The sequence below is a fragment of the Octodon degus genome, unplaced genomic scaffold, assembly GCF_000260255.1.
Source record: "Octodon degus isolate 3935 unplaced genomic scaffold, OctDeg1.0 scaffold00065, whole genome shotgun sequence".
NCBI classification, from domain to species: Eukaryota; Metazoa; Chordata; class Mammalia; order Rodentia; family Octodontidae; genus Octodon; species Octodon degus.
In genome coordinates this window covers 11,557,215-11,574,123 of record NW_004524641.1, presented here as the reverse complement: position 1 = coordinate 11,574,123, position 16,909 = coordinate 11,557,215, and the positions used below count along the sequence as shown (strand labels likewise).

At 40.3% G+C, this 16,909-nt stretch overlaps 1 protein-coding gene across 3 annotated transcripts in view; it reads left to right on the top strand.

Moving 5' to 3' along the window:
* Cers6 (ceramide synthase 6) overlaps positions 1–16,909 on the top strand; it is a 317,328-nt gene that overhangs the window by 260,486 nt on the left and 39,933 nt on the right. For all 3 annotated transcript variants that reach the window (XM_004634784.1, XM_004634783.2, XM_023719164.1), the window contains 2 exons: positions 10,648–10,776; positions 14,132–14,238. In XM_004634784.1, coding sequence (XP_004634841.1) covers positions 10,648–10,776; positions 14,132–14,238 — 236 coding nt within the window. The remainder of the gene's footprint in view (positions 1–10,647; positions 10,777–14,131; positions 14,239–16,909) is intronic.

The following is a 16,909-nucleotide window of genomic DNA, read 5'->3' as shown; positions in this document are numbered from 1 at the left end:
CTGTTGATGGTACAGGAGGGCTCAGCCTTGAGCCCTGTGCTGCTGAGTGAAAGAGGGATCTACACCCCAGGGCCCAGCATGTGCCACTGGAGTCCCACCCTCTCAGGAGGTGCTGCTGGCCCCTGGAAATTCCTCTTCATTTGGGAAGTTCCTCCCAAGTCATCCTCGGTGGTTGAGGGGGAAATACCTAGTTTGGCTCATGGTAGCTACCTTCCTGGAATCATGAACTCATCCTGTGCCTCCCCTCATGAATATCAGCAAGTCCTGCTTCTCTCTTTCCCTTTGGCCCCCCCAGGCCCACTCCCTGCCCCAAGGCTCTCCATGGTCCATCTCATCCCATCCTCCAGGGGTGCTCCTCATTCTGCCTGTTGGTTTCTCCTCAGGTGTGTTTTCCAAAGTGCCTCTGTCTGCCACCTTCTTCCTCAGTCATCTTTCCTCACATCTTTCCTTCTGGAAGGCAGCTGATTGTGGAGTGAGTAGCCTGTGCCCTGGAATCGGACAGAACTACATTAGCAACTGGTTTTAGTCTTGGTCACCGTAGAGCAATTTTTTGCCTCAGTTTCACAATCGTAAAATGGAACTCAAAGCAGCACTTGCTTTATGGGGTTGTGGTTAAGAATAATTGGCAGTATCAGTGCCACTGGCACAGAAGAATTAATGAGCAAATTAGAAGGTGGTTAGGTATTCCCCAGAGTGGGTCTTGAAAAAAAAAACGACATGGAGAAAAACGCAAGCATCCCAAACAAAAAAAAAAAAAAAAAAAAAAACTCAACAACTTCATGGCCAGAGATCAGCCTGGAGGCAAGATGCTTAGAGTAAATTCTACCGCTAGAGCTCTACATGTTTTCTTAGGGTAAAATCTACAGTGACAGCTCTGGGTGTTTTCTTAGAGTAAATTCTACAGCTAGCACTCTGGGTGTTTTCTTAGAGTAAATTCTACAGCTAGCATTCTGGGTGTTGTGAGGTGGGGGATGCTCAGGCAGATGAAGGAAGGGGAAAGGAGGAAGGGAAGCTGCTGCCCAGGATAATGGTTCCCTTGAACTCCTCCCACCAAATTGTAGCACCAGCCCAATCCTGTTGGCCTGGTGGAGAGTTTTTTTCACCTTCTATCTAAAGCACAAAATTCAGTCTTTGATTAGTCCTTGTCATTTTGGACTTTTGCAGTACAAATGAAGATGATGGCTTTTGTGGCCTGCAATCTCATTTTCATTGAGCACAGGCTGCCCCCTACTGATCATTCTGAGTATTTTCCACTCACCTGGGCCGTCTCTCTCTCAAGCTGTTGCCATTGCCTTTGTCCCAGAGATGCTGCAAAAAATGGAATTTAGACTGTTAACTGTGCATCCCTTCCGATTGTTCCGGGGAGCGTATCTAATATGTTTCAGAAATGCCCTGCCCCACTAAAAGCCATGTAAGCTAATGTAACTGGACCAAGGAAAGGTAAACATAGGCCAGAAAATACATATAAATCACATTCTGGTTCCAGGTGCTTGTAACCCAGCAAGGCTTGTGATATGACTCTTCTGAGGACCTAAATTTCAGTATGACAAATGACATGTCTGTATAATTTTAAAAATCTACTGCATTGGGCTAGGGAGATAGCTCAGTGGTATAAGCGCTTACCTGGCATGCGCAAGGATCCGGATTCGATCCTCAGCATATGTTGTGCTGGCCCTGGAACCCCAGGCGTGCTGTGCCAGCCCTGAAACCAGGTAATCCCAGCACTGGGGAGGCTGAAGCAGGAGGATTACTTTGCATCCACGCTGTATAGTGAGACGCTGTACCAAATAATTAGATTTAAAAAAAAAAAAAAATCAACATCATTGTAAGCAGCATGCATTTGGAGAGGCTGCATCTCACAGGGAGGGGAAGGCATTGAGGCAAGGGTATCACACAGCATGGCCGTGCTCTGGCCAGGCCCACCGGAAGTGATTAGTAGCCCTATTGCCTTGTGTTCTATTATACAAATAAAATTTTATTGCATCCTTTTACACAGTAATAAAATCAATTAAAGATTAAATATTAACTAAATAATTCACAGTAGACAAGATTATGAGTCCTTGATCTCAAAGCAGTACCATAAATGTTCCACAGGAGAAAGATTAGGAAGACACTGCTTACACAGCAACTCCCTAGTTCATTTATATCTCTTTTTAAAAGCCATAAAGCAGCAGCACATCTAGCAACAGAGAGAGGCAAACAGACAGCTCTTGCTTTTAGAAGCTGTGGAAGAAACTCCTTACCTTTCAGATTGTCTTGAATTGTAGTTGTAATTGATCATGAGACTTTCAATGGAGGAACTACCTACCAGAGCTCTTGATTTATGACTTAATAGGATAATATTTAATGGGTTACTTCAGAAAAGCTATGGCACTGAAATCTCTTAAGCATCTTTTCTCAGAAGAAAATGTGGTAAAGTTGGATATAAGACCATTGCAATTACCACATTTCATATAACATGAGTAAGTTTCCTATAAGATGTCCTTTGATGAGTCCAGAATGGAATCCTAAAAGTTTCTTCTGAAGGACCAGATAATATTTTATTTTATTTTATTTTCTCCAGATAATATTTCAAACTTCTAGGGGCTGCAGTCTCTATTGCAATTGCTCACCTCTGCCTCTGTTGCAAGAAATCTGCCATACAGGGGAAAAAAAAAAACAAAAAACCATGAGCATGAGGGGTGTTCCAATAAAGCTTTATTTAGAAGTAGGCTCTTTTGCTTTTCTCTTTTCTGAAGTAGAATAACCTGATGTGCACATTGGTAAACAACAGAGTTACTGGATTTCATGGTGGCTCAGAGAAATGTTTAAATCACTTCATACATTTTCAATCATTGTGATGGTAGCCATAATTCATAAAGTCTTCAGTTACTTTCTTAGCAGTTATTTTTTAAGAATGAAATCTATGGGTGGCAATTATCTGTCTCACAAAATCTAATTTGTTAGGGGGGAATCTTGATATAAATTTGACTCTTGATTTAGTATGGATGGAGTTTTATCCACAGACTGAATTTTAGAGAAAGAAATAATTCACTCATTATTGGAAAGACTCCTCCTCCTCATAGTTTGCATAAACACTTCCCACATGAATCGCTTTTTCATTCCTTCCCAAAGTTTCCCATAAATATTTATGCCACAATAGATGGGCTGCACATGAGACTAAAAGGGAATCTTAGTTATAATTTTCAAGAGCGATATTTGAAATGTCATTTTTAAATGGCCCATTTAACTAATTCTCTTTGTAATGAGCCCAAAGTCAAGGCCAGTTAAAATGTGACAAGCAGAAAAATTGCAGACTACAAACACCCAGAGATTGGCATTTATATCACATCATGTGCTAGGAAGAGAAAAGCAGCAGCTTCTTCAAATTACATAATATGGAATGACTCTGACCTGAGCCCTATACTTCACCCTAAATAGACTTCATTTTAGTTATTGTCTCAAGTCTTAAGCAGTTTTTTAGTCCCTTGTTTGATTTTGTTTTGCTTTAACCAAAATTCTAAAGCTTTAGAACTTCCACTTATTTTAGAGATATTCTTAACAAACGAGCTAACAGTACTGTTCAGAATTGTTGCTGCTAGATCTCATTTTTTGCTTGAGGGATGTATGTTGGTTATAACATTATTTTTAAAATTAAGATTTGTTGGGGCCCTATTTTGAGGGTTGCTTTTCTGTTTTAAAAAATAAAACAGCACTTCGGCTGTCCATGAAGACCTTAAAAACCCCATTTCCAAAGGCTGAGAACCTACTCGATTTTCATATGCAGTCAATGGAAAGGCTGTTTCACTGTGATGACTGCTGGTGTGCATCACGGTTGCCCGACCTCCTCACCATCTGCTTACTCATTTTGGAATGAAGCTAGGTGCCACCCCCTCTCACAGTGCCAAGTTACATATGCAAGTGCACTTCCTCATGGACATCCTGTTTGGAGCATCTGACTTTTATTCCTGCCTTGCAAAATCCAAGTGAAAACAATGGAAGCTGTTACTGATCTCTGGAAAGAAGAGCGTGTTGAAAAATCAATCAAATTCTTACATGCCTTGGTGATTCAAATAAGAAAGTTACAAGGGGTAGGATGGGGTCTATTGTTACTGTAGTTGCTGGTTAAAGGAAATCAGCTTTAAGCAGTGGTGCTAGCCTTCTGTTTCTTAGAAAGTGTGAAAATTTGTTGAATAGGTAACCTGGTCCTAAGCACCTGATTTCCATTCATATGAGTTAGATTATAAGTTCATTAACTATATGGATTTTATCATATCCAAGAATACTCATTCAGGGGCCAGAGAGATAGCTCAGAGGCATAAGCACCTACCTGGTATGCACAAGGACCCAAGTGAGTTTGATCCCCAGCCCCACATACCATGCAGTCTCAGCCCTGGATCCCTGGCCCACCGCTGTGGCCCCAGATGCAGGTGCTCACAATGCAGCCCCAGAGGTGGGCATGGTGGTGCACACCTCTAATCCCAGCTCTTGGGAGGTTTGAGCCAGGAAGATCTCTGTGAGTTTGAGACCAGCCTGGGGGCTACAAAGTGAGCATAAGGCCAGCCCAAACTGCATAGTGAGACTCTGTCTCAAAAAGACAAAAAGAAAGAAAAAAAAAATGCTCATTCCATGTACATCTTGAATAAGGGCTTTAGGATCACAGTCTGTTTTATTGCTGTTACAGAAAATACAGAAAGACATTTCAGCCTAAAATGATACTAATCTCTCAGCAAGCCTGTGTCTACACTCTCACTGATCACTTTCTGCAGTTATAAGTAAGAGGATGGAACTTTCCCATCCTATATTGATAAAAATTCAAAATGACAGTTTTGTTTAAAAATGCTTTTTGGATGAGACTCCGTTCCCACTCAGAAAAATGTGTCAAGGTGAGACGATGTGTGCATCATGTCAGTGCACGGCTGTGTGGCTTTCATTAAAGGTGTTTCATTCTGAAGCAGAAATGTAAAAGACCAATTCCATTATTCATGCTTTTTCATATTCATATAAATGTGAATCTAATGAAAATTGGTCTACTGCTATGGGCAGGACTGTGAGCCCCGCAGTAATAAAGCCAATGTTTTCTAGGCCCAGGGGATTTATATGCAAAAATCATCTTCACAAAGCAAATTTTGTCTAATAAACAAGGCTTTGATATTTAAAGAAATCTTACTTTATTCAAGGACATTATGTTGATGTTTATATCAGATATAAATTAGGAAACTTAATTATAAAACAGTTCTAATCCTCTGTAAGTGTTTTAATCTATTTATATTTATTCATTCTCAAATTAAATAGGGAAAATTATTTTTCACTCAGCCAAAAGCATCATTCAGGCCTGAACAATAGGAAATGGGGAGGTATTGTTCTGGTTAGGTATTCAGCTAGTTAGATTTCAGAATCTGGTGTGTTAAGTGTTGGAAAATATAAGCTCATTGAATTGTAGAATTAAGCACTATGTGTTTTAATTATATTTAGGAAACAGTTTAAAATATAAGTTGATAAATTAGCTCCAGTTCAACTGAGCTATTGTTTTAAAGCAGCTGTTATCTTGGAGAACACTGTACGCCAGGTGACAGAACCTAATAAATAATAGCATGGAGAGAAAAGATTTCCTCTTCCAGTGGAAAACAGAACTACTGCAACTTTTATGGGTTGCCTAAGGCATTTTGATATAGTTTATTTTTAATGATTTAGGGAAAGCCAAGATATTACAAAAATATCAGAATTGAAGAAGTAGCCCAAACTATTAAGTTGCACCTGCATGTAATTACTCATTAAACTCAGGGTACAGTCATAGTTCCTTGTCCACCAGGAACCTCAGAACAGATATAAATATGCTTCCAAATGAAGGAGCATAGAAGAGGTCACCAGATGGCATGAATTCCAAGTCAGCACTTCAGCTCAGAAGTTACTGAAGCAACATAGATGTGTCTTCTGACTCAGCACTGTCTCGTCAGTGCAGCATGAGTAGTTCAAAGACCACACTAACGTAGAGTGCAAAAAGTTATATGACCACATGTAAGAAACTAGTACCCTGGTTATCTCGGTAATAAAAGAATGTGGATGGTTTCCCATAAATGTGAAGCAGTTGCCGGGGAGAAAAATCACACACAGCTCCAATTAAGTTAAGTTTAGGTTGAGTTTTCAAATCCCAAACTGTAGTGATGGCTGCAGGTCCTGAGGAGAAGATGTGCACTCATGTTGTTGCTTGCATGGCAGGCTCACCTCCCACTCCAGGGAGAAGGTGAGCAGGCTACAGGCTCCCAATGCTGCCTCATTACCACAGTGAGCAAGCCTAGGATTGTAGTGTTGACGGCTTTCACCTAATGCACTCGCTGTGCAGATGAGGAAATTGATCCCCTTACCAAAAATGACAAAATTCATGAGTTGAAATCTGGATTACAACTTGGCTGTCATGTAATATGCTCTTCATAATCCTTCATCAAACTAAAGAAGATGCACATATTCTTGAAAAGTCTAGTCATGTCCAGAAAGATGCTGGTTTTAACTTTATTGAGCTTTTGTTTTGAAATACAAATTATCTTAACCGCAGACAAATTCACTCAAAAGTAATTGTTTAATTGAGTTGAACTGAAGAATAGAAATTGGAAACACATAGCTGTCTGGGTGTGGAAAACTATAGAGTCAGTATTGATAAAGACGGTCCCAAAGGACAGTGTCCCTTTGTCCCTGTGAATCAGAGACCAGGGCAGAAGCCATGAGTGCTGAATGGGTGCAGAAGAAAGAACAAGGCACCTCCAACCTGAGGAGGCACTCAAGAGTCACCATGTTCTCCTTGAACTTAATCTGAGAGAAACTGATATCTGTGCCCGGCCTAGTTGTCAGAGTCAGTGCAAATCAGAAAAAGTTAAAATAGCCTGGCTGGGCACCCACCAACCTGAGGGCTGTTACTCAGTTGTCCATTATGTCATGGGTCCAAATGTCCGTTCTCAGAACAGACCAAGGAATAGTCCAGTCCCAGAACAATGTGAGGGAAGGGTGAAAAGACTCCTGTCAGAATAAGGACTTGACCCTGTTTCGTGGTGGTGGTGACAGGGTGTATCACTAGAGAATACTTACAAGTGCCTTGCAGCTACTCTCATGCAGCAAATAAAGTTGTTTTCAGAAATTATTTTATTCTTGACCTCTCCAATTCCCAATTCATCTGTGAGCACATGCATTACTGAGAATAGTGATATGCCAGGGATTTTCTGGTAGAGTGATTACTTTCAATTCACCAAAATTAGACTGCTCTTTTAAAGTACTATTGATAGGTAGAAAGAATCTGGTAAGAAGAAATCAGTATGAGGCTGCCACTCGCCTGAGTTCCTTTCACTCTGGCCATGCTCTGAGCTATTCCTTGAACACATCAGAGTTCAAAGGCTGATGCACAGGGCTTTTACCTCCATGCTGCCTCTACCAGGAATACCCTGACTGATTTGTAGTAGGGCAACTGCTCCATCATGATTGTGGTGTTTCCTTACAGCACTTCTTACCTTCCTTGGTATGTGATTATTTATTTATTATGCTCAGTGTCTGCTTTCCCTCACTAGGATATATAAGCTCCATGAGCACAAACCGCTTTTGTATTTTGTTTGCCTGTTTACCCCCAAGCCATAGGGTACCCTAAATACTTCATAAATATTTTTATCAATATTGAATAAATGGCCACATGAAACTTGACCTCCAAAGTTAGCTTTTTGAGAAAAGTTCCATCAGTTTTAACCTTTATGTTGTTGTTTTTTTATAAACAGGATTTTATCAAAGGTTAGTTGGGTTTTGTTTTATTTTCTGAGACATGATCTTGCTATGGCCTCAAGTTCACTATATAGTGCAGGCTGTCCTTCAACTTGTGGTGACTGTCCTGTCCCAGCTCCCAAGTGCTGGGATTGCAGGCTTGTTCTGTCACACCTGGCATTCATAGATTAGTTTTGCAAAGTGCTTTTCATTTTGGTTAATTGTTCGAATGGGGAGTATTCTTTTTCAAAAAGCTTCAATTAGAGCAGTATTAGAGCTAATGTTCACATTTACTCCAAGATGAAGGTAGATTACAATAAAAATCAGTTAAAGAGACTATAGTAACAGAAGTTCTATGTCATGTCAAAGCCTGTCCAGATGGTTGGGAAATAATATCAGAGAAAGGTCTTTTACTTGGTTGGTCCTTTACTTAAAATTGGCAAAATAGGGATGGTCATTTTGGTATTACTTCTGCCCTCCCAATTTTTTACTGACTATGAACAGATAATGATTAAAATTCAGGGCTGCGTGTGTAGTGCCTCTCAGAAAAGCCAGCGTTTTAGGGCCAGCAAGATAGCTCAGTGGATTAAGCACCTGCTTAGGCAAGCTCAAGGACTGGGACTTGGTTCCTGGGTACTGCATGCTGATCTGGCAGCTGAGTCTGGGCGTGGTGGCGCATGCCTGTAATTCCAGCACTGGGGAGGCTGAAAAGAAGAGAATCACTATGAGTCTGAGCTGCATAGTGATTGCCCTGTACCAAATACATAAAATTTTAAAAAAAAATTTTTTTAAAGCCAGCATGTTAAGAATCTTATATTAGTACCCCAGGAAGCACGTTCAGGAGGTAGGATGCTAACCTGAGATAATAAACCCAGCACCACCTGCCTTAACCTGCTTAGACATCTATAAAACAGTACCATACAATGAATAGTTTGTGAAAAACAAAAACTTCTCAGAGTTCTGGAGAGGGCCCATCTCCTACTTTGAAGGTGACACCTTTGGGTGGTGTCCTCACAAGATGGAAAGTGGAAGGCAGGTCTTCAGGGATTCTCTACAGAGGCCCTAATCCTGCCCATGAGGCCCTGGCCTCCTGGCCTGATGCCCTCCCAGAGACCAACTCCTAAATCGTTACCTTGGACATTTGGATTCTAACATGAGAATACAAGTGGAAGGTAGACACAAGCATTCAGAGTATAGCACTGTTTCAGACCTTACATTGTGACCCATGGAGCCATCTGTAGCTGATGGGCCCGAGTTTGAGAGCTATGCAGTGATCTTTCCCCATGCTTGTAGCCAGCTGTCCTTTCAAAGGTGCTGCATAGCAGTCAGAAACACAGCTTGTACCTTCAGAAATTGCAGCCAGTAGTATACAGTGAAGTGGACTAGGCGACCTGTACTGCTCCTAAGAAGATCTTAAAGTTTGTATTAGTCAGGTTTTCATTGCTGTGACAAAATACTTGAGATAAATTCACTTACAGGGAGGAAAGGCTTATTTGGGCTGCTAGTTTCAGAGGTATCAGTCCATAGGAGGTCAGGTTTTTTCTTTGGGCCTGTGGCAAGGGAGTACATGATGTTGAGGACACATGGTGAAAGAAGCTGTTACCCTCATGGCAGCCAGGAAGGAAAAGAAAAGGAGACAGGAAGGAGCCAGCATTCCAACATCTCCTTCAAAGGCACACCCCCAGCAACTTAGCTCTCTCTCCCAGCCCCTCTCTTAAAATTCTGTCACCTTCTCTTAGCACTGTAATGGATAGCTAACTGGTGGTCAACTTGCTAATCCCAGCTAAAATGAACTAGCATGGTGCTGGGTGTGTGAGGCCCATGTGAGGGTTGTTGCCAGCAGCATAAAGGCATAACAGGAGATGCTGCCATAATGCTGTTAGGGATGCTGTTTAAAGAAGCTGTTGGAGCTGTTGGAAGCTAGTTCTCTTGGGGTGTTCTTCTGGAGGACCTTGTCATGCTAGCTTTCCCTATAAACTTTGGAGAAGCTTGGGTCTTCATCTTGAGCATCAATTCCTGGCTCCAGAGGGGAACATGGTGCACTGAGCAGCCTCATTAAGAAGCATGACACATCAGCTTTCCTGATGGGAACCGGGCTTTCCTCATCACCAGAGAAGCTCAGGACTTCACTGCCACTAAGGACAGCTCTGGTACTTGTGGGGGAGCTCTGGTGCTTACCTTGAGTATTGCTTCCTAGCTCCAGTTCAGATCCCTCAGCTTGCTAGCACAGATCCTTCTTCTCACTGGCATAGACTTCCTAGCTTCCACCACTGACTGACCTTTGGGCCTTTCCAGCATTTATCTGTGAAGTTGACCTATATGAGACTTTGTTGTGGGCTCTAGGCCTCCAGTTGGACTGGTGGGAGGTGTTTTTACGAGCTCTAGGCCCACAGCTGAATTCTTTAGTATTTAGTGTGTAGATTTCCTACAGGTCTAATGTTATTCTTGGGCAATTCATTATAAAATATTATTACAGAATGTGTCCTGTACTATATATTGTTCACCTTACAGAAACCCCAAACCACAACAAGCACCATGGACTGGAGGTGAAGCCTTTAACACATAGGTTGTTGGGGAGGAACTTATCCAAACCCAAGCAAAGTAGTAGTTCCTTCTAAGTAGTACTCTTCTTTGCTTTGAGTCTTGTGATGGTTCTTCCTATCATTTCAGATTCTTTGACTTAATAAAAACCACACTTCATACCTGGCTTTTGTTCTGGTGTTGACCATATTCTCCATGGTTTTTGGTCGCCTTTGTCTGTCCCACTAGATGGTGGATTCCAGAGGATGGGGATTCTGTCTTACCATTGTAGTACTCCCAGTTCTAGGCCTGCAGAGAGTCTTAGTAAACGCTGGTTTACTGGTTGGTAGATGAATGGAAATGTTATAATGTGGCTAGACCCTAACATGGCTGTGTCTTTCCCTCCTCAAGGACTTTGGCATTATGTTCCTGCACCACCTGGTATCAATTTTGTTGATCACCTTTTCATATGTCAACAATATGGCCCGAGTAGGAACCCTGGTCCTCTGTCTTCATGACTCAGCTGATGCTCTTCTAGAGGTAAAAGTTTTCCTTCATCTCTACTAATACAGAAAGCAGAATTCTCAAAAGCCCCGAGATCATAAGTTCTTTGTGTTGTGCTAGATGGTTCTCTGAAACTCTGGGGTGTTTCTTTGTACTGAAATTAATGAAAATGAGGCTGCAGATAAAAACTTTCATACAAAGAAGTTGATCATCTTAGCATTCTTTATTAATGGAATGATGAAAACTTGTACTCTTTCACACCTTACATGATTTATTTTACAATTGAAAGTCATTATTTTGATAGATTTGTGTTACAAATTTCACACTGATTTATCTGAAATTGATAACAACCCAGTTGTTATTAATGAAAACTGTACATCCCAACAAAATTAAATAATGTAGATTTATTGCAAATGTACACATTTTCCTAGTATCTTACAATGAAAAGGGTATAAGAATTGCAAATCATGTATAGAAACTATTTAAAGAATTTAATACTTTGTGTGTGAATACTGGAATTCAGCCAAAACCCTCAGACCAGCTCTTGTTTGCAATTTTTTTTGAAGTTTAGGCCCTGGGGAGTTAGCTTGGTGCCTAAGTGCCTACCTGGCACGTGTAAGGACCCATACCTGCTGGCCCCGGAAACCAGGCATGGTGGCGCATACCTATAATACCAGCACTGGGAAGGCTAAGACAGGAGTATCACTGCAAGTATGAACTGCAACAAGACTCTGTATCTGATTAATTAATTAACTAATTACCTAATTTTGGGCCAGGATATCACTCAATCATTAGGTTGCCCAGGCTGGGCTTGAATTTAAAACCCTCTTGCCTTACCCTCCCAGAGTGAGTGCTAAGAGGCGTACACCACCATACCTGGCTAAGAATTTACTGCTGTAACAACCATGCTCAGCAATAGTAATCATGGCAAATAAGAGGCTTTTTTCTTTATGTTAATATATTTACATGGCTGGTTAAAATTAACTTATAAGAGTATATATTCCAAAGAATAGAATTGTGTCTTAGAATCTGTATTCTAGCTTTTAAAATTACTGTTGGTCCACAGGTTTATCACCTTAGTCACGTTTATCATTACTGTGAATATAGAATAGAATTGCCCCCAGTTATGCTCTGTTACTGCAATGTAAGAAAAACTTAAAACATTGAAGCTACTCTTCATGTGATTGGGTAGGTTTGGAAGTAGACATAGCACTTTGTTAAAACCCTGGCCCTGAAGGAGCTCTGAGCGTGTTGAGCAGATGACAGGAGCAAAGCCACGCTCCTGAGCTAACAACAGCAACAGCAAAAAGCATGGCCAAGAAGTTACTGTTGAAATTAAAGGCTGACAGACATTTCCAAGGACTATTCTGAGGACTTAATCCCTTTGTGGATTTTTTTTTTTTTTTTTTTTTTGGAACCGGGGATTGAACTCAGGCCCTTGCACTTGCCAGGGAAGCACTTATTCCACTGAGCCATCTCCCTGGCCCCAGCCATCTCCCTGGCCCCCCTTTGTGGATTTTGTGATAGATGACTGTGTAGAGTTGGCAAATAATGGCAACAGAACAATGCTGGAGTGGGGTGGGATGGGGACTGGGGATCATTGTGTTGGACGGAGCTGAAGAAAGGCCACTCAGCAGCAACACCCCACCCCCTCCAGAGAACCACTTTCACCATGAGAGAAGGTTGGGTCATGTACATTTTCATAATAATTTTTTTAATTAAATTTTAAAAATCTCTTCCATACTATAAAGCACAAAGATAACCCTATGGGGCTAGATAAATCAGAAACTGGTTTGTTCCTGTGATTTTTAAGTGATTCAAGCTCAACTCTACTCCACATATTTTTAAAAGAAGAAATATATTTAACATGAGGGCAATTCCATGGAGATCACTTATCATCTGATTAAATGCTATAGGCTCAGAAATAGAAATCTATACAGCAACCTACAGTTTTGAAATCAGCTTTGTACAATCAGTCACCTTTAATACTTCCATAGTGCGTGGCAGAGCCAAGATTCAGAAAATGTCCGTTCAGCTGTCATCTGCTACTTTTATCTAGAAAAGAAAAGAACTCAGAAATCCCAGTTAGGTTGATTTAAGCAAGTATTCTTTATTATCTGAATTCTGGTTTGACATTATAAATTTTTTTTCAAGAATGTCTAATGCGGTCTTTGAAACGGGACCTATGACCTAGACATTTAGAGAAGTTCATATTTGTGTTTATTTATTAACTACTGATGAATGAATATAAAGGAAAAATCATAGGGTTTACCTAGCCGAAGAAGGCAGAGGATGTTTTTTTTTTTTTATCCACAGATCATGGAGTTACAAACAAATAGTCATAAAATGAAGAGCTCATGATCTGGCCTCCTACTCCGTGGGTTAGGAATATATTTCTCTTATAGCTTTGTGCTTTACTTAAAGCTATTAAAGTATAACAGCTGAGGACACTGTTCACAATTTTCAAGCATGACTCAACTAATTTAATGTTCCAAGAAGTACAAAATAATGTTAACACAGAAGATATCTTTGACTTATCACTGTGCATAGGTACTGTGGATTCTGGGTAAAAATATAAAAAGAAGTAATCAAGCAAAACTCTGTTTTCAGTTTTATTTCTTCTTACAGTCATCTGAAAAAATGGTGGTAGAGTAAAGGACATGATTTCTTCCCTACTTTAATTTATAGTGTATGAAAAGTAGTTGCTTAAATTATTGTCATAAATTATGAGAGTACTTCTCACAGGCACTTTGAACATTAGCGATGTTCATTTAGAAAATGATCCTGTACTGTAACTCTGAAGACTTGACCTAAATGAATTAGTCCCAATAACAGGATCTAGTACTTTCTCATTTCTGTTTATGAGACTAAGCCAGGAGGTTGTCATCCCAGAGTACTGCCTGTACCTGTTCGAAGAAAAACTGTAATTCTAAGTAGAGAGGAAGACAGATGCAGAAAAATTCCATACAGTCTTATCAAGCTTGTGAGCTCAGTATTTGGGCCTCATAATGGTTTAGAGGGTTATCTAGCACTTTCTGTTTTGACTCATTATTGCCAGATTTCTGTTCTGGCATCTGGCTTGCTAATATCTATAATGCAAAAGTTTCTAGTTTTCTTCTCTGTTTTCCTGAAATCAACCATATAATTAAATTTTTTGGGTTGCTGAATATTTTATTAAATCTGTGATAGTCACTCGCTCCACTTATACCTAAGGCTGCATTTCACTCACTTAGGGGTAATTTATAAATACTGATGTATGATGCATGACATTTTAGAGTAGCAGGAGATTTGATGCGTGTGTTATCTTCTAGGGGGTCTCATGCATATTGAAAGAAATTTTGTCATTTATCAGTTTGACTAAATTAATATAGTATGTTCTTTCCTTTTACAGGCTGCCAAAATGGCAAATTACGCCAAGTTTCAGAAGATGTGTGACCTCCTCTTTGTTATGTTTGCCATGGTTTTTATCACCACACGGCTGGGTATATTTCCTCTCTGGTGAGTATGCCAGTCTTCTTTTGATCCTGCCACTCCTTGCAAATTTTTCCTTTTGAACTTCACTCCAAATACTTTGTAAGAAATTTAAAGAGAGTCAGGGAAGGACTCAAGAGACAACTTGCTTTCTTGTTCTGATAGAGAACTGCTTTCTTTACTAATATTATCCCCGCCATAGTTAGAGAAGGAAGTGGTTTACTTAGGATCGAAAGCCACAGAAAGTGCTCCACCATTTGAGGTACTAGTCTAGAATATGACTCAAAACTGCAGCTCTGAATTCTCCAATGAAGAAAGGGAGGGTGTTGTAAGGAGGTATATGTGAGGGCCCTCCTTATCAGGAGTTGGCGAAGGGTAGCCACTGACCAGTAGCTCCGGGAAACTTGGTAGAAACCCAGATCCTTGGGCCTCATCTGCAGCCCTGGAGACAATAGTCTAGAGATGAGGCCTGGCCATCCATGTTTCTCATCAGCCCCACAATGATTTTGCTACACATTAAAGTTTGAAAACCACCGTCCTGAATAATTCTCCAAATCAGTTGCATTTTATAGCTAAAGCAGGTGGAAAATGTAACTCTTAAACCCTGAAATTGATTATGGCTTCTTAGTGTCTAGATAGTTTTTCTTCTTTGGACAGCTAGGAAGCAGATACAACGTACTTTAATGGAATTTGGCAATCCTTCCCATAGAAAATAGGTCCTCTGTCAGTAATCTTTTTTCTGGAAGGATATTTCATCTAGAAAAGAATAAACCCTCCTTATTAACTTGAAGTCTTCCACTGATGCTAGATTATTTGTTTCTATTTTGAGATATTGATTCAAATGGAAAATTTAAGTGGTAAAAAGAGGGAAAAAGTAGAGAAATGAAAGGATACAATATCACCCTTACTCTCTGCCCAGGTTGAATAATAGCAACAATAGCATGGCAGCCTTTAAGTGATTAATACCTACCAATGAGATTCTGCAGAGGAGTTATCAGCACACCCACGCCTGCTCACCTGCACCTGTACACAGGGCTTCCCCCTGAAGTGCGTAGCCCCTTGGACACTTACTTATGAAAATCAGTTCCAGGTAGTGGCACTGTATTGACAACAAGCATTTATAAAACCTCATTATTGTTTAGTATGATTGGAGATAGGAAACACTGAGTAACTTTGAATATAATGTATCTAGAATTATTCTAGTGCTGGAGCTCTGTGAAGACTATTAGCAGAACTACAGGCAAAAGGGTCTTGGGAGATAGCTCAGTAGAATAGGTTCTGAGTTCAACCCCCAGTTCTGCAAAAACAAACAAATAAATAACAAAAAAAGAACTAGAGGTAATAATTTAAATAGAAGACATTCAAGCACATTCCATAGAGTAATTCCTCTGAAGAAGTACAGAAAGCTTTTCCTGCTTAGAATTTCTTAGAACTTGAATTTTTGAAGAAATATGATTCACTATTGGACACTTTAGTTTCTTCCTTCCATGTAGGATAGTGTTAAAATTGAGGCACATGTCTTTTCTATCCCAGTGTTACTATGTAAAAGCTCTTGAGGTTTAGACATCAGTGAGTTAACTAGAACACAGATCCTCAGAACTAAGTCGTGTGGGTTCAAAAGCCCATCTCCACTGCTTGCTTAACCCCTTTGTGCTGAAATTTCACCTCTTACTCTATAATAATGGTGATACCTACTTTGTTGTGTTATGACATTGAGATCACATCTCTGCAGAGCTAACATGAAGCTCAGCTTAGTTCATTGCAGTTGCTTTGTAAGCCTAGGCTTCCTTTTTCAGTGACATGATAAGATGATGGTGGGGACCTCTTAGGAATGATTAAGAAACAAAAGACCAGTAATTCATAGATGCACTTGGAATAGCTCTGACCAGGTGATTTCAGAAGAATATAAATGGCAAAATCATACAACTATATTTACATACCTGTAATCCCAACACACTTGAGGCTGAGACAGGACGATGGTAAGTTCAAGACCAGCTCAGGCAACTGAGGAAACTCAGAATTTTAAAAAACTTAAAGGGCTGGGGATATAGGTCAGTGCAAAGTCCCCACATTCAATTCTCAGTAAACTAGATGTACATAAGTATATGCTAACACGCAAATACACATATACACATACAGTCTCACCACAAATAAATGTGAATTGCAGCTTCATTTACGTGGAATAGGCAGTGCTTCTACAAGTTAGGACTGAGATATAGAACGGCAGAACTGTCTTATGTCTTAGTCACAGATGCGCATGAGAATTAAAGTACTCCTGGGACTCCATGTTCCACCTTTGGAAATTCTGATTTAAGTGGTCTAGGTGCCACCTGAATATGATTTGTTAAGGCTCCCAAAGTTTCTGTGCCGCACAGCCATGGTGTGGAACCACTCTTCAGTTCTTTGCCTGTACCCTCCATATCCTCTGGCAGTCCTGGCGGAAATACTAACGTGAGGAAATACCAGGGATAAAACATGTAGGATGTAGGCATAGTTCTTGTACTTGTTTTTTGTTTTGCTTTTAAATTTATGAACTTTGAAAGGAAGTTACCCAACAGCAAGTTATTTATTTCTGCATTGAGGATGCATTAAAGATGACTTTCTAAGGGCCTGAGTTCAATCCACGGTTCCACCAAAAAACAAAAGGGGGGGGCTCCTTCATCCTATTTGCCCTGTTTTAACTTTCTTTTTTTTTTTA